Source organism: Cynoglossus semilaevis, chromosome 14 (genome assembly GCF_000523025.1).
Source record: "Cynoglossus semilaevis isolate Cse_v1.0 chromosome 14, Cse_v1.0, whole genome shotgun sequence".
NCBI classification, from domain to species: domain Eukaryota; kingdom Metazoa; phylum Chordata; class Actinopteri; order Pleuronectiformes; family Cynoglossidae; genus Cynoglossus; species Cynoglossus semilaevis.
The window spans coordinates 2,092,012-2,108,034 of NC_024320.1; the positions used below are offsets into that span (position 1 = coordinate 2,092,012).

General features: G+C 39.0%; 1 protein-coding gene across 1 annotated transcript in view; it reads right to left on the reverse strand.

Annotated features, from left to right (window-relative positions):
- Positions 1-16,023, reverse strand: part of dcc (DCC netrin 1 receptor) — a gene marked incomplete at its 5' end in the record, with an annotated part of 104,345 nt that overhangs the window by 77,484 nt on the left and 10,838 nt on the right. Inside the window, 2 exons of the mRNA XM_025061992.1 lie at positions 7,914-8,034; positions 8,222-8,376. Of these exons, the coding sequence (XP_024917760.1) occupies positions 7,914-8,034; positions 8,222-8,376 (276 nt within the window). The remainder of the gene's footprint in view (positions 1-7,913; positions 8,035-8,221; positions 8,377-16,023) is intronic.

The following is a 16,023-nucleotide window of genomic DNA, read 5'->3' on the forward strand; positions in this document are numbered from 1 at the left end:
AACACAGGCCTTGGTAAAAAAAAAAAAAAAAAAAAACGGCCCACTTGCCTATTATCATCTTTAGCACATAAATCCTTGTGTTCTCTGAATACTCGCTCCCATCTCATTGCATCATTTGCAAGGTCTTCTAACCATGCTAATGCTGCAATTGCTAATACCATATTTTTCACCACTGTGCAGCACGTCTAAATGTCGTCAAAGAACCAATAGTTGCATAATTGTGCATACGCCAGCCATGGTGCTGCTGCGAGACCCGCACATTTCCACATATTTTTTAAACATGTGAACATGATTGTGGAAAACGACGAAGCCACCCGATGTGTGCATATGCAACATTCAAACATTAGGCCCCAGGTTATGTGGTGATCACAGGTACAGCACCTGTTGTTTTAACTTTTGATTCTTCCATTGTTTCGGAGTAACTCACTGCTTTTATTATTTTGTGGATAGTTTTTAAATGTAGTTTAGCTTTGGTTAGATGTTTTAGCTAATATTAATAATATTTTTTTTATAGTTTCTTTTGTATTGCTAAAATTAGTGATTTTTTTTTTTTTTTTTTGCTTTTGCTAACTTTAGCGCTGTTTAAGCTTTGTAATGGACATTTATTTTAATCTTTGTGGTTAGTTTTTCAGTTGGCTAAAATGTTCTTTATTATAAGTATATTTGATAGCACATAAGATATATTCAAATTGTTAACAAAGATATTCATATGGTCTACACACAATTTAAAACACAATTCTATGTAGACAAGACAATTTTTTTTTTTCTAGCGGTTGTCGGTGTGAAAATACCGGGTACAAGAGGTACAAGAATAGCAGATAACGGTACAAAAGCCTAGAGTGCCCTCTAGTGGCTTTCAGTGTGAGCTAACAAACACGTGGATTTATATATATTAATATATAAGTCGCATTGCATCTGAGTATAAGTCGCAAACCTAGCCAAAGAATTAAAAAAAAAAGACTTTTTAATATAATGCAGGACCTGTGATAGCTGAATAATTTACACGTACCTCTGTACCATTTGAATACTAGACTCTAGACCTAAAAGATTTGACTTTTTATTATAATGCAGGACCTGTGATAGCTGAATAATTTACACGTACCTCTGTACCATTTGAATACTAGACTCTAGACCTAAAAGATACAACACTAGTGATGCACTGAAATGAAAAATGCTTGGCCCAAACAGAAAACCAAAATAAATGATTATGCTACAACACTGATGCACTGAAATGAAAATTCTTGGCCAAAACAGAAAACCAAAATAAATGATTATGCCAATTATCAATACCATTCCATTTATGGCTATGACTGCAAACTAAACCTTAATAACATCAAGGATTGTAAAGCAAGGATGGATGTATTGCATACATTATGAACACTTGACACTTTCCAACAATGCACAATATAAAATAAATTCAAAGAAAATGTTAAACTTAACCCCCCCCTTATGTGTACATTACACATGATAATGTACAGGCCTACTGGGCTGCTGAAAGATTGTAAAATTGAATATGTTCTCTCATAAAAACAAAAAGTGCATTTAAGTCTTTTGCCGGATCATTTCTCGTGGTGCCGCTTTATTCCAGCAGCCCAGTAATGATCTTTATCATCAAGGACAGTCAGGACAAAGTGCAGAGGATCTGAATAGACCTCAAACATATGCCGACAGACTCTATGAGTGTACTTTTCTATGTTTTCACTCCATGGTCCATCGCAATCTTTTTGCTTAGAAGACGCTTTTAGTGCCGAGATTAAAGGATTAACATCTGTTACAGACGCATCAGAGAAGCTGATCTCTTTAGTTAGCTGCTCAAACGGGGCAAGATGAGAGAGAATGTTCTCTATTAGGACCAACTGCTGTGAACTGATAGTCGCGGAGAGTTGCTGTATGCAGCCGAGACTTGTTTTCGTGCGAAGAGGCTTTCCTTCTTCTCATATTCAGCATAGCAATTGGGATGTTTGGATGAGGATCAGGTGAGAAAATGAGCCCGACGTGGACAAATTCTTTGCAGATGTACCCCAACTCTTAAAATTTCAGCATTACACGTTTTGCAAATCGCTAATCATTGATCTTTTTTCTATATTGCAATTTGTCCAAAATCCAGTCACATGCAGCACGTTTGCACTATCAGTGCTGTTTTTGCTTGCATCAGCATAACTTCCTGTTTGGGCCGTGTTTTTTCGGTGACAAAAATCTTTCGGCTGAAAACCGAAAACTCACTTTTGGGCCATTTTCGGCACAAAAAAAAATCCAGGGGCCGAAAATTCGGTGGATCACTAAACAATACCAGTGTAGGTTTATAGATAGTTTAAATATCACTTTAAATTAAACCTTTTTTTTTCACACATTATATATAGTGGAAGAGGGGGCTCCATCAGTTATATATTCCATCAACTGAGCTAAAATATAGGTTTGACACACGTGTCTTTGCTAGGGGTGTAAGAAAATATCAATACAACACTGAAATATTGTGATATTTCGTTGCACAACTCTTCATACACAGACCATCGTCCTAATCCTTTTTCGTCTTGTGTCTCCATCAAACATCGTCTCCTGAGTTTGACATGAAAGAAGATCTACAAAGACAGGAGGAAAGAAGAAATGGAAACGGCCTCTCACAGCACTGAGGTTTCCACCGGCACACTGAGTTGAATCGATTGGAGAGAGAACAGAATGCCGTCGTAGACTCTGTGTACGTGTGTGCATGCGCGTGTCATACGCGTGTATCGATTGGGCCGAAGTTTGACGTTCGTACCTCATTGCCTTTCACCGACAAATGCACCAGCTTCAGCTATGTGTGTGTGCGCGTGCGTGCGTGTGTGTGTGTTGTCACTTCTAACATTGATCCCTTTTGTGATGAAAGACCTTCCCCATCAATCCCTTCCTCATCACTCAGGAGCAGCAGGAGGAAAAGGATGCGTGTCTAGGACCACTGTGTTTGCGTGCGCGCGAGCGTGCACATGGCTGTATATCCTGCTCTTCTCATAACGCCAAGCTCGAGGCGACATGATTTCTTAAAGAAACGCACCTACACAGTGTGAAATAACTCATCGACTCAGCTTCAGACACAGTCACCTTCTCTTTGCACGACTGACACCGTCCATGTGAGACTGGACTTGGATCACACCAGGACCTGCTCTTCACAGGACTTAGACCAATTGTTCTTACTTTGCTTTTGTCCTTATTAAGTCCTGTTGTCTTGGTCTTGACTTGTCTAGACCTTTAACCTTGGTCTAAAAATGGTCCCGATGCTACGTAATGGTGGCGCTTTGGCCCAGAGGCAATATCTCTGTCATTGGTGTGGAACCCCAGGGTTCACCTCCTGGGCAAGTTCGGATCCCGGTTAGGGCGGTTGGTACCTTCCAGTGGACTCACCACCTGCAGGAAGGTTTGGGGGGGTGGTACAGTGCAATGTGATTTGGGTGGCGACTGCTGCCCCCACGACCCGGTAACAGATAAGCGGATGAAAATGGATGGATGGATGGATGGATGCTACGTAATGTCCAGACTGTTGTGCCCACCTGAATAAAGGCCGCACCCACTAAATCTTAAAAGAAAAAAAAAAAAATTGTACAAATATAGGCCGCATTTCTCTATAAGCCACAGGTGTCCACGTTGTAACATGGGATATTTACACAGAAAATTTTCATTTCACTTTTAATTAAATAAATGCTTTTTTTCATAACAGTGTCTGTAACACGGCTGGTTACAGTTTAGCTCTTTTCTGCTTCGGAGCCCCTGACCGTATTTGGAATGCACAGGGGAGACTCTGTGATCTGCTCCAGGTCCGAAGCTAACATTAGCTCTGAGGCTACTTTGTGCTTGTGTTGGGGTATTTATTATGAGCCATACTGACCACAACAGACCATAAACAAAGAGTTTTAACAGCTCCTGTATAACCAACTCACCCTTTAACATGACAGGGGCTCAAACTGCGCTAGATTTTCTCTACCGTTCTCTTTCTCGTGCGCCCTATGCACATATACACACACAGCCATTCACAAACAGACATACGGTACTACTATAACACACAGTAGCCTACCAGAAATGTCACTGATCGCTAGCGGTATGAACTTCGTTAGTTTGTAAAAATTCATAAATTAGCCGCATTGTTGTTTAAGCTGAAGGGTTCAAAGCGGGTGGAAAAAAGTAGGGTGGAAAAAAATAGCGGCTTGTAGTCCAGAAACACGGTAGTCTAAACGTTTCCTTAATGGACCCTCTCCTTGATCTTCACATGGGCTTGTCCTAATTTGGTTTAGATGTGTTTTAGACTGTCTTAGTTTTGGTCGTGGTTCTGACCTGGGTCTGATCTAGTATTATCTTTGGTCTGTCCCCACGGTCCTTTTGCAAAATTAAGTCACTAACGTGATCTAAACGTGATCTCCACCGGCTGTTTCTCTTCATGGTGACTCATCTAACTCCGCGTCCTCCGTCTTTGTGTCCTTCTCTGTCTCCACATGTCTCGTTGTCTCTGTTATCGAGTGACTTTCATTAAATCTGTCTCTGTTGTCACTTGCTGCTGACTGTGGATTGAAGCGACACTGGAGCTGAATGATCACTGCCGAGCCTCCATTTCTTCTGTTGTTGTTGTGGAGGAAATAAAGTCAGTCTGTCACTAAAACAACGAAATAAAAAAAAAAAAACAAACAAAAAACTGTGGCTGCAAGAGAAAATGGACGAAGCAGAGGAAGAAAAAGAAGAAGAGAAAGCAAAACAAAGAAGACTGGAAAAGTTCAGACAAATGTTTTTTCAAGAAATAACAAATATTTTTCTTATTATTAAAGTCTATGGCTAGTGAAGGTGAAGAACTAGACTTCACTCAACCAGGTTTGATTCACTGAAATCAGTATGGTAGGATTCACGCAGAATTGAAAGGTGAGAAACAAAAAGAGGAATGAGGACTAGAAATAAGATGGAGAAGAACTAAAGGCGTAGAAAATGTATTCATTTATTCTTTTATATAATATTGCGGGACAAACTGTTGAATGGATTGTTGTTTCCTCTTTGTTAAAAATGTGATATTTATTACAGAGGATTTAGTTTCAGCCTCGTCTGCTGCATATTCCAAAAGTCTTCAGGGATTTTACAGCATAAACTCTAATGGGTTTTCATTCTGATCCGAAGCTCTTTCTATTTATACAAAGATAGAACAATTACAAATATAGACATCAATAAACAGTAGACGAGAGCAGATACAATCGCAGTGAAGTCGTTGTTCTTATATGTTGACTCGAGAAATAATTTCTGTCTTCATCTTTACTGCTGCAGTGTTGGGTCAGGTGTGCCTTAGACCCGATCTGCTCTGCCCTCAGTGTAGTCCTCATCTTGGACCACCGAGGCATGGCCCTAAACTCTTCTCGGTCTATCTTAGTTTAGGTCTTTGCTGTGGTCAGCCTTTAATAATGGCAACAAAATCATCACCAATTATAACTAATATTTCACTCCTCAACCTCAGTGAAGGTTCAGTTCCTGATCAGTACCTTTGAAAACCAGTGATTCTCAATTATTTTCTGCCCCCCCCCCCCTAAATACTATATAGCACCTAGTCATATTTATTTATTTATCTGCACACACCACTGTAAGAGTTACTAGCTATTGTTCAGACTTTACAGCAGTGGGATATGCCATTGGAGCCTTTTACACCCAACAATCTAACAATCTAAAAAATATATATATAATATTAATATATGTAACAAGCGAACATTTTCGGTTCGCTATGCTGCTAACGTAAAGAAAAGCTAAAAGCTATTTCAGACGTACTGCTTTAAACTAACCAGAGTTCCTTGGAGGGGTTTTCTTTTGGAGCTGTCCAAACATGTGAACTCTAGTTCATCTGAAAACATGGATCTGGATTCACCTGCATGTGAACCCTAGCTTGGTTATGCGTATATGATACCTAGAGTACTGTAGAGAGAAACACAAACGGTGTCTGGTGTTTCTTCATTTGCTCTTTCAGGCAAACGCTTAATCTATATTTACCCTGTCGCGAACACACACACTCTCACATTCTACTCATGTAGTGTTGAGGGCAAGCATCACCATGGCAACAGACAGAGTCCCCCCCCCCCAACTCCACCATTCACTCAACAGTGTCTGTGTGTGTGTGAGAGAGAGAGAGAGTGAGAGTGAGATGGGTTTGCTAAGGTCAGATGCTCACAGTGGAATACAAATCTGTCATGGCTGACACACTTCCTCTCACTCTTTCTCACTCACTCACTCACTCGCTCACTCACACACACACTTTGCCCTTCGCTTGATCCTTTCATCTCTTACTTTCATCTCTCTCTCTCTCTCCCCCTGTGATGGCAGACTGGATTTTATATCCTCCTCATTTTCCTACCTCATCTTTATCTCTTTGTCTCTCTTTCTTTTTTTTCCTCCCCCACTCTCTCTCTCCATACATTGTGATCATCCCTCTGTCTCTTCCCCTGCAGCTGTTTAAAAATGATCTGAAATGACTTTCCTCTTTCTTCTTGTCTGCCTCTATTTTCTTTTCCCTCTCTGAAAATGTCACATCAATTTTTCCAACCTGTGTTTGGGAAAAAAATTGGTTTAAAGCCGATGAAAGTATTCATCCGTGAGAATGCAGCCTCTGGTGCTTGCTCCTGTAAATTTGACTTCTGGTTCCGACTAGTTTAGAACTAACATCAAGTGGATGACTTGTGTTGTGGTTTGGGTTTATTTTTAGTGCGTTTATTATCCCAGTGTCGTCATGTTCTTATCGGATGTTTGGTCTTATTTTCGGAAGGAAATTATGTTTGAAGTAGCTTGTCAAAAAAAGGAATCCATGGCTGTTTTTCACTGTAATCATGGAGGGATGAGATTCAAAAGGCGCCTGTGGTCAAACAGTGTTTTTTAACTTTATTGACTTTTGTTGATGTTCCTAAAATAAGCAGTTAAAAAAAAAAAAAACATTTGACCAAATCTGTGCTACAGAACAGAACTACACATTTGATAGTGAAGTGAGGTCAAGTTACAAACTTTAATATTATTATGATTTAATATTATTATTATTATTATTCAACGTGTATCTGACTGTCAGTTTAGACAAATACTGTTTACATATTTAATTGTTGCGTTGTAACATCAAACATAATTTCTTTTTTTGTTGTCAATATAGATAATAATATATTATATTATTATATATATAATAAATATATATATATAATATATATTATATATACATATATATATAATATATATAAATATATATATAATTAATATATATTTATATATATAATATATATAATTCTATTTATATACATATTATTATATTAAATTGAATAATATACATATTTGTGAATATATTTAAGTAAGGAAAATTGTTTTTGTGAATTTAGTTTTCAAAACGTTTGATTCGTTTTTTGTTTTTTGTTTTTTTCCTTGACAGCATGGACGATTTTTAAATCTCTGATGTAAAACACTCAGTGTTAAAAAAAGCCTCCCTTTGTCAAGGGTAACAAGGTAGTATGCTGAGTACACTGGCACACAAACACACACCTGCAGTGCTTTCTCGTGGGAACATCTGATTGGCCGCTGTGAGCCTACTGGGATGTGTCATGGCTCCTGTGGTGCTCGTAACCAAGTGATAACAATAACCATCTGACCCTCTTAATATCTATCCATCTGTTGTGTAGTCACAGGAGAGAACACAGGGCCTGTCTTGTGGAGTGATTTGTGGAAATTACTGTAGATTTTGTTAACCGAGTCATTCGGTGTGTTTTCTCAGTTCTAAACCTTGATATTCACACACCGGGTTATTCAACCACATCACTGTGACACCATCATCAAAATAGCCACTGACAGGTAGACGCCACGGGTGTCACTCACAGAAAACAAACCCGGGATCAGACAGGAAATGACATGTTTACAGGCAGTCAGGAAAAAAAGGGCCGTTGGTGTGTTTGTACCTGGTTCTCGGAGAAGGAGCTGAGCCATAGCCTGAGCGCCTCCTGCTGAGTTCTCAGCCAGGCACTGGTAAAACCCTTCGTCTGACTTCACCAAACCCAGGATCTGCAGGTTGCTGCCATCCTGGAGAAAGACCATGACAACAAACAACATTTGAACACAGTCGAACTCTAGACGTGATTAGTGAGTGTTAAGACTAGTAGAGAATGTAAAACAGAACGAGTGATCAAGTAGGAGATGTAAAAATAATACAGAATGTTGATGATGATGACGACACCAAAAGAAGATTCTCAATTCAGTCTTCACTCACTACGATCTGGAAATAGTCACTGGGAATCACTTCCTCGCCGTTCTTCATCCAGCGAACACTGGGCTGTGGGTTTCCCGTCACGGCACACTCGAGCTCGATGTCAGTGGACTCGTAAGCGTAAGTGTTGGTCGGGTAGTTCAGGAACTGAGGAGGAACTGTGGGAGAACCAAAGTCAGAGTCAGAAACACTTTTGGTTCAGTAGAAGAAGTAACGGTAGTTCAAAGAGCAGTTGGAGCTGCGTGGACGGGGGGCCAACTAATCAAAACCCAGTCTCAGAGCATGACACCAACATGACCATGTGAGCAAGGTAAAAACAACTTAACTATTTTCACCACATAAATATTCATTTTTAAAATCACCACCATTTTAGCCACCTAAGGACGAGTTATTTTGTCTGTTTCACTGATGCGTTTGTTCGAGCCAACAGAACTCTACTCTGATGAAGATGAGATGAATTCTCAATTTTACAACACGTGTTGAAATGTTTTCAGTGGATTATCTATGGTCAAAGGCTCATGTGATTATAAGGTCAATATTCACTTGGTTACCTTACAGATAACAATATATAATTGAAAGACATTGATACCAATAGCTGAGGTTGGTTACCTTACAGATAACAATGTATAATTGAAAGACATTGATACCAATAGAAGTATTGGTGTCAGGCCCATTTATTCATTCAAGTGTTGTTCTTGAAAATGAGCCAATCCAGCGACCTAGTAAAATAATCTTAATTTGACCAAGCGCTGACTACAACCAGCTGCTTCACAAGTGCAAAACGCTTGTACAAAAGTTGAACTTCGATGTTGAACATAAGAAATGACAGCAGAAGGAAAATGGCAGAAAGGAGGAATCTGAGAGGAAAATCAAAGGAGGAAAAAGCAAAGGTTGTGAAATGGAGTGTGAGAAGGTAAAAAGTTTGTGAACCAGCCTCCCGTCGATACATCATTATGTGCCGTTGTAACTTTATCGCAGCAGCGATGCTCTAATTAAGAGCTAATGATTTCATTTAAAGTCAGAGCTGCTGCAGCTACACACACTCGTTCAGACGACACACTGATACAAACTACTCACACACTGATACACACCGACACACACATACACAACACCGACAATGGTATACACACCGGTACATGCTAGTGATGTGCGGATCGATCCTGAAATATCGATACTTCCGTTTTTGGATTTTTCTGCTCTGAAGTCGATTCAGAAATCCAAATATCGATACTTTTGATACTTACGCATTCTGAGATGAGGTGTATCCTAAACAGAAACATGGTGAAAAGTATCCAAATGATTGAGATGTTGTCTAAGTGACTCTCGGTTGGTGGGACTACTTCTTCTTCCGCCTGGGTGTGTGCGTCATGCGTAAGCACAGGTGGCTCTACTCCGTGCTCTCACTCAGTCACTATTGATGGGAATTTTGGCTCTTTTTTTAGAGAACCGGTTCTTTTGGCTCGGTTCGCTGAAAAAAATCCGACTCTTTCGGGTCCCAAATTGCTCCTCAGATTTTTTATGTTGATTTTTGTTTAACAAATAACATGTTTTCAGAGTTTGAAACATTGTTTTGACATATTTTTATATGATTGTGTTCTCGGGTTTTTTCTATTGTTGTGTTGACTGTATAGTAAATGAGGCAGCTACTTCAGTACACTCCAGAGTTTAAAATAAATAAATAAATAACTCTGCCTTGGATTCTTAAAGAAGCTATGATTTGAAATACGCATTTTTTTTAATTTAAAAGACAAATGATAAAATATTGGTATCGATATCGGTATCGGCGATACCAGCCCGAATTTTACTCGGTATCGGATCGGAAAGGACACACAAAGATACACACTGGCACCCACCGATACACACTTCTTAAACTGATACACACAACGCATAAATCACACACTGATACACACAGCACACACTCTACACAAACCAATACACACTACACAAACTTATAAGTGAAATGTCAATATTATTGATATATAAAGATTAAACAGACTTGACTTTAAGTTCATTTTTAGCATTAGCTGATTCCCAATTTTTGATTCTGATTGTTACAAAAATTGCTCCAATGTTATATCTTGATGCGTTCACTGTCGTTAAAGAAATTCCCAGGCATCTGCTCAGTGTTTGTCTGTCTGTTCTTCTGTTTTCCTTTCTGGAAATACCATGTTTACAAACAATTCCATGTTTCCTGGTCTTTGTGAGACAAACAAGAGGCGACGGCACACTGACACAATTCTGCTTCAGCAGCAGGCGAACAATTCATGTGGTAAATGTCATACGCTCCACTTATTCATGAGGCACACACAAGCATCCAAGCATCCGCAAATACACATGTACACAGAGACACACACACAAAAGCAAATCTACTCACTCACTAACAAACACACATACAAACAAACTAGTGTGCGGTTGTGAGTGCGTGTTAGCATCGAAACGTGCGTCACCAGATGCTCGCACACACGCACATATACACTCACACACTAATTGTAACTGTTGCTATTTGAATTTCCATATTGACATAACATTTCTTTTCATTTTGTATAAGAGACCCATTTTGTGAATTGTCAAGTTATTTGTAATTTATGTTTTATGTGTAATTTTTTGCACGTTTTTATTATGAAAGGCTAAGGGTACTTTATTTTTGAAACCTACGTTGAGCTGTCGGGCCTGTGACGTTAGCCTAACGGGAGAGAGATGCTAGCATGTTCAGAAAAGTGCATTTTGGTAATGGTATTGTGCATAGTTAATACAAATAAGGGATTTTTGTATTTCAGTTTTGTTTAAAAATCATTTTGTTTAAAAATGCAACAAATATCAGCAACAGCAACAAAAAAAAAGTGAATCATACCTCATCATCAATTAAGTGCATTGTTACATCCCTACAAATCAAGTTGAAAAAAAAACGCCCATTTCAACGACATAAAAAGAAAAATCCTGAATCGACCCATAAGCAATTTCTATGAAGACACAAAAATGTCCATTTTGGGAGTTAGGTGGGGAATTAAATGTTCAATCATTTAGGGTAAACCCTAATCAAGATCCAGATTAAAATCTAAGGGAGAATAATCCTTGCTCACGGTTGTTATGGAGGTAATGCAACAACTTTATTTTAGGACGTGGGGGAAATAAACTCCCTTTCGTGGAGAATTTAAACATAATTCTCATTAAATTGAGGTGAACACCTGAACCCCGAACTGGGAAGAATAAAAAAAAAACTTAATCATGACTTAACCCAGTGGTTCCTAATTATTTTCTGCCATGGCCCCCCCTTTGGGACAGAAATGTTTTCACGCCCCCCGTGCCCCTCGACCAACACACCCGTGAATTGAAATACAATTGAGAACCTGATAATGTTTATTTCTATCTCTACAAACCGCTGTATGAGTTGCTGCCACCTAGTGACTGGAGACTGGAGTTATCATCCATGCATCACAGCAGTGGTACACTTATGTCCATATGCGTGCCATATTCCACTGGAAGCACCTCACATCCTGCTGGGCACCTTACCGCACCCCCCCTATTTGAGAAGTACTGACTTAACCAAACCAGCTCCATCAACTAAACTCCTAATTTGTTTAAAAAACATTTCAGCTCATGTGCAATGGGCTACTTCAGTTCTATCTGGATAGACTTAGGTGACAGAAATGCCCATTAGGAAGAGGCAAATCCTCAATGTAGGATGGCAAATTCCAGTTTAAAGACACAACTGTCCATTAAAGAGAGTTCAACTCCCCAGTGAAGGAGGTTACACTCCTCATTAAAGGAGCCTCAATTTAAGGAGGGAAAAAAAATCAACATTTGACAGATTCAGAATCCACGTTAGGTGGAATTCATTTGTTAGGAAATGGATACATTCAGGCCTCCACAACATGGCCGGAAATGTGCATGCAATATCTGCACACCGTATGAGTGTTGCTATGTGGCCTTTTAGCTGCAACTTAAATTTAAATTTAAATGGAAAGCTGCGTCATCATTCATTTCGCTTAACATCTGCTGCATTTAAATGGAAATCTGCTTCATCATTCATTTCGCTTAACATCTGCTGAGGATGTAACGATAGCTCAACACACGTGTGTACACACAGACAGCAGACATTTTGTTCAATGACGGGCTAACGTTAGCAGCCTCAACCCTGATGATGGCGCAGGGTTATTCTCTCACAGCAGACAAGGCACATTCTGAAAGTTAAAAAAAAAAGAAGACACCTCACACCCACATCCATCAGCATATATTGGGTAAAGAGAAAAATATATTCAGCCACTAAACCTACATAGAAGATAATACCTAGGCAGTTTGTAGATAATAAAAAAAATGCACCAAAAAAAATGAGAATCGATTTCTGACTGTGACGCAACGGTTTGAGGACAACGTGAGGTGAAACATTAGTGAGGTGCCAATTATGTTCGTTGACTGTGACTTTATGGTGTTGTTTTTGCTGCTGTTGGTAAACCATTAGAGCTGATGATTTTCAGATGGAGGTGGAGGAGAAAAAAGATAGGCAAAGAGACACAGACACAAATCTCCTGGTACTGATTTAAGTAAAAAAAAAAGGCAGATTGTTCTTAAAGTGGAAAAATAAAAAAAGAAATCCATCAGCACTCAATGACCTTCACTTCTCAAATAATCCCCGAGCAGGAATCCAAAGCCTTTGTGCATAATAACAATCCTTATGGTTAAAAACCAACAGATGGTGGAGTTAATGGCTGCAAACAAGGAAGAAACAGATGACCAGCTGACCCACGAGTGGGAACCAGAGTCTCCCAAGCTTCATCACAGTCATCCAAATAATCTATAACGCTGAGAAGGAGAGAGACACGGTACAGGCTGCAGCAGATGGTGAAAATGGACAGATGCCTGTCTGGATCACCTTCTACTTCTTCATCTTTGCTCAGTTTCCTCTAAGTAGTTCAGTCTGAGCAACCTTGGAATTGGACCAATGAAACCAATGAGAAACATTCTCATTAGGGAGACTATTATCTCGCGCAAATGAAGGCAACAGCAAACCAAAAACCAAAAAGAGAAGAAGTTAACAGGTAACGGCAGGAATGACCTGCAGAACCTTTAATCAGAAATATAGAAAACAAGTCCAACCAAATATATATAAAAAACAAGCTCAAGATGAGGTAGGGGGCAATGTAGAGTGTTCAGGTTCACTTTTAGTCGAGTGGTAATTTAATGACAACTTGCGTAACTTGAAATGACCGTTTCTTTCCATGACCGTTTTTTTTTTTTTTAAGGAAAACAACTTCCCACATGACTTTTCAGATTTTGAGGACTTGTGATTTCTATATGCTTATTGCCATATTTTAATACATACTAAAGGTTGCAAAGCAAAACACTGATTTGCGTCATTTGCAGAAGACACAAGTTAAAACATAATTTCCCACTTTTTAATCTTCCAATTTTTTAAATACCTTGTGTATTTTCCACACTCTAAGGCGCACTTAAAGGCCTCGACAGCGAGCCTTATAACCCATTGCGCCTTATGTATTACTTCCGGTTGTGCTTACTGACCTGGAACCGATTTTATAAAGCTAAACTAGCGCCTCACACATAATGGCACACAACTAAAGCACACTGGGAGCCAACACACAAAGGCGGTCCCGAAGGACCGCACGAGGATTAAAAAGGACAATGAAAACCTAAAGGCTTTTTTTTCCCCCCAAATGAACAGAGACTGATTTGTTAAGCTTTTAGTCTGAAGAACTTTAGGCTATAACTTTAGCTTCAGTAGCTAACTACCAGAACAGGCAGATGTGTGATAGAAGAAGAATCAATGACACGTTTGGAATATATATCTATAAAATGTAATACGTCTACACAAGACACGATCCCAAATGCCGTACAGACAGAAGCAGACATTTCTGCTCAGTTGAGTGGACGTTCTACCAGAGCAGAAGCAGAACAGAGAGTGGCTGTGAACTCGTGTCATGACTCTTTTTTTTTCTTTTTCTCTCTGTCCTTCGTGACTTGATTGAGTACAAATCCTGGATTACAAAAGCTTAGGAAACAAAGGACAGGTCAGGTTGCTCTGAATGCTTCAGTGGTGCCGGCTCAGTCTGAGGGTTAAGAGGCTGCCAGCAGGAAAAGAGGAGTGAAAAGAGCAGCAGCGGCAGCAGCAGATTATGACATTAAAAAGAGTGTGAGGATGGAGATGATTTGGCAGAGACACTTTAATGTGATGGAACAGATTGAGGGATGACAGAGCTGGAGATTTAAAGAGGAAAAAAAAATGTAAGATGAGATCAAAAATAGAATAGAATAGAACCAAATAGAACAGATAACAATAAAATATAACAGGGTAGAATATAAAAAAAAAAAAAAAAAAAAACAGAAGAGAAAATAGAATGAATCATTTATTTAAAACCTCTCCACAGCTGCTGTTGCTTCAGGAGGAGACATTTTAATAAAGTGTGACTCAATATTTAACAATTGCACTCGAAATAGAGTTAAAGTGATGGTTTTTTTTTTTGAAACACAGATGTGGTTCTACATCCCAAACACGCAAACTCACACGACACACTTGTACCTGATATTGCGACACAGATCTGTCTCGATCTGTTTCGCAGGGATTCTCTCATTTCACTCGTCGTATCACAAGCCCAACCCAACACAAAAGCACACACACACACGGACGCACACACACACAGCATCTATCCCGTGGAGCCCTTCTGCTCATTAATTACAGACTCTGTGAATTACTGTGGGTGTTTTTAGAAAACATTTAACAAGCTGCCAAACTCCCCCGCTGATCCACCGGCAGGCATCCAGCTACAAGCCAGAGACAACCGAGCTGTAGCCTGGACCACATGAAACATAAGAGAGGGAGGGGGCGGTGGGTGTAGGAGGAGGTGCTGCTAATACTGTGAATATTACTCCATCACTGAGGTTCAGCAAACCAGGGCCCTTCTCCAATTGATTTTCACCCTGATTTCCTACGTCACTTAAAGTTAGCCGTAGGCACTATAAGAGCAGCAGCATAAAGAGCGTTAGCTTATAACAGCCAAAATACAGATAAATGAAAGTTTCCTGTAATTGTCACCAAATTAGCAAAACATTTAACAAATTGAAGACTGGGACAGAAATAACTAAAGGTCAAAAATGAAAAAAAAAAAAAGCCTGAATTGAATGAGAAATAATTAGAATTATCCAGAAATAGCTGAAAGTTCACCAAAAGCAAAAAAATAAAAAATAAAATAAAATAAATAAAAAAATAAAGCTAAGATTACTGTTAGCCAAAAATGCACAAATTAAATAATAATAGTGTTTGTATTGACCAGAATCACAAGACTATACGTATTATGATTTATGGGACAATGATATAATATATTTTGATATAATGTGATACTGTAAACACAACGATGTATTGAGTTTTGTTTTTTTTAAAGCAAATTAATTGTAGGAAAACTATCTGCATAGTAAACACACAATATGTGTTTCTGATCTTCCCCTACAACCCTATTGCACAATAAGTACGTGGGGGGTAGACGAGTTAGCCAAAGGTTAACATTAGCATATTATTTGAGCTAATAAAGATCCTGTAAAAAGGTAGAAAATATGTATTTTATTCTCTTAAAAATGATAATAATTCCTTTTTGATCCCTGTTGTTATCATGTAAAAACAATATGTTTTTATTATCATTTTTTAACAACTCTGATCCACGTACTGTATGCTTGCATCGGGAGTCTATGGTGAATCCAGCGACAGTCTTAGCAGGAACAGGTGCAGTTCCAGACACAGTAATGAATGTGGACGTTAGCAGCAACATTAGCAGCTCCACAGATAAACAGCAACAGCAGCA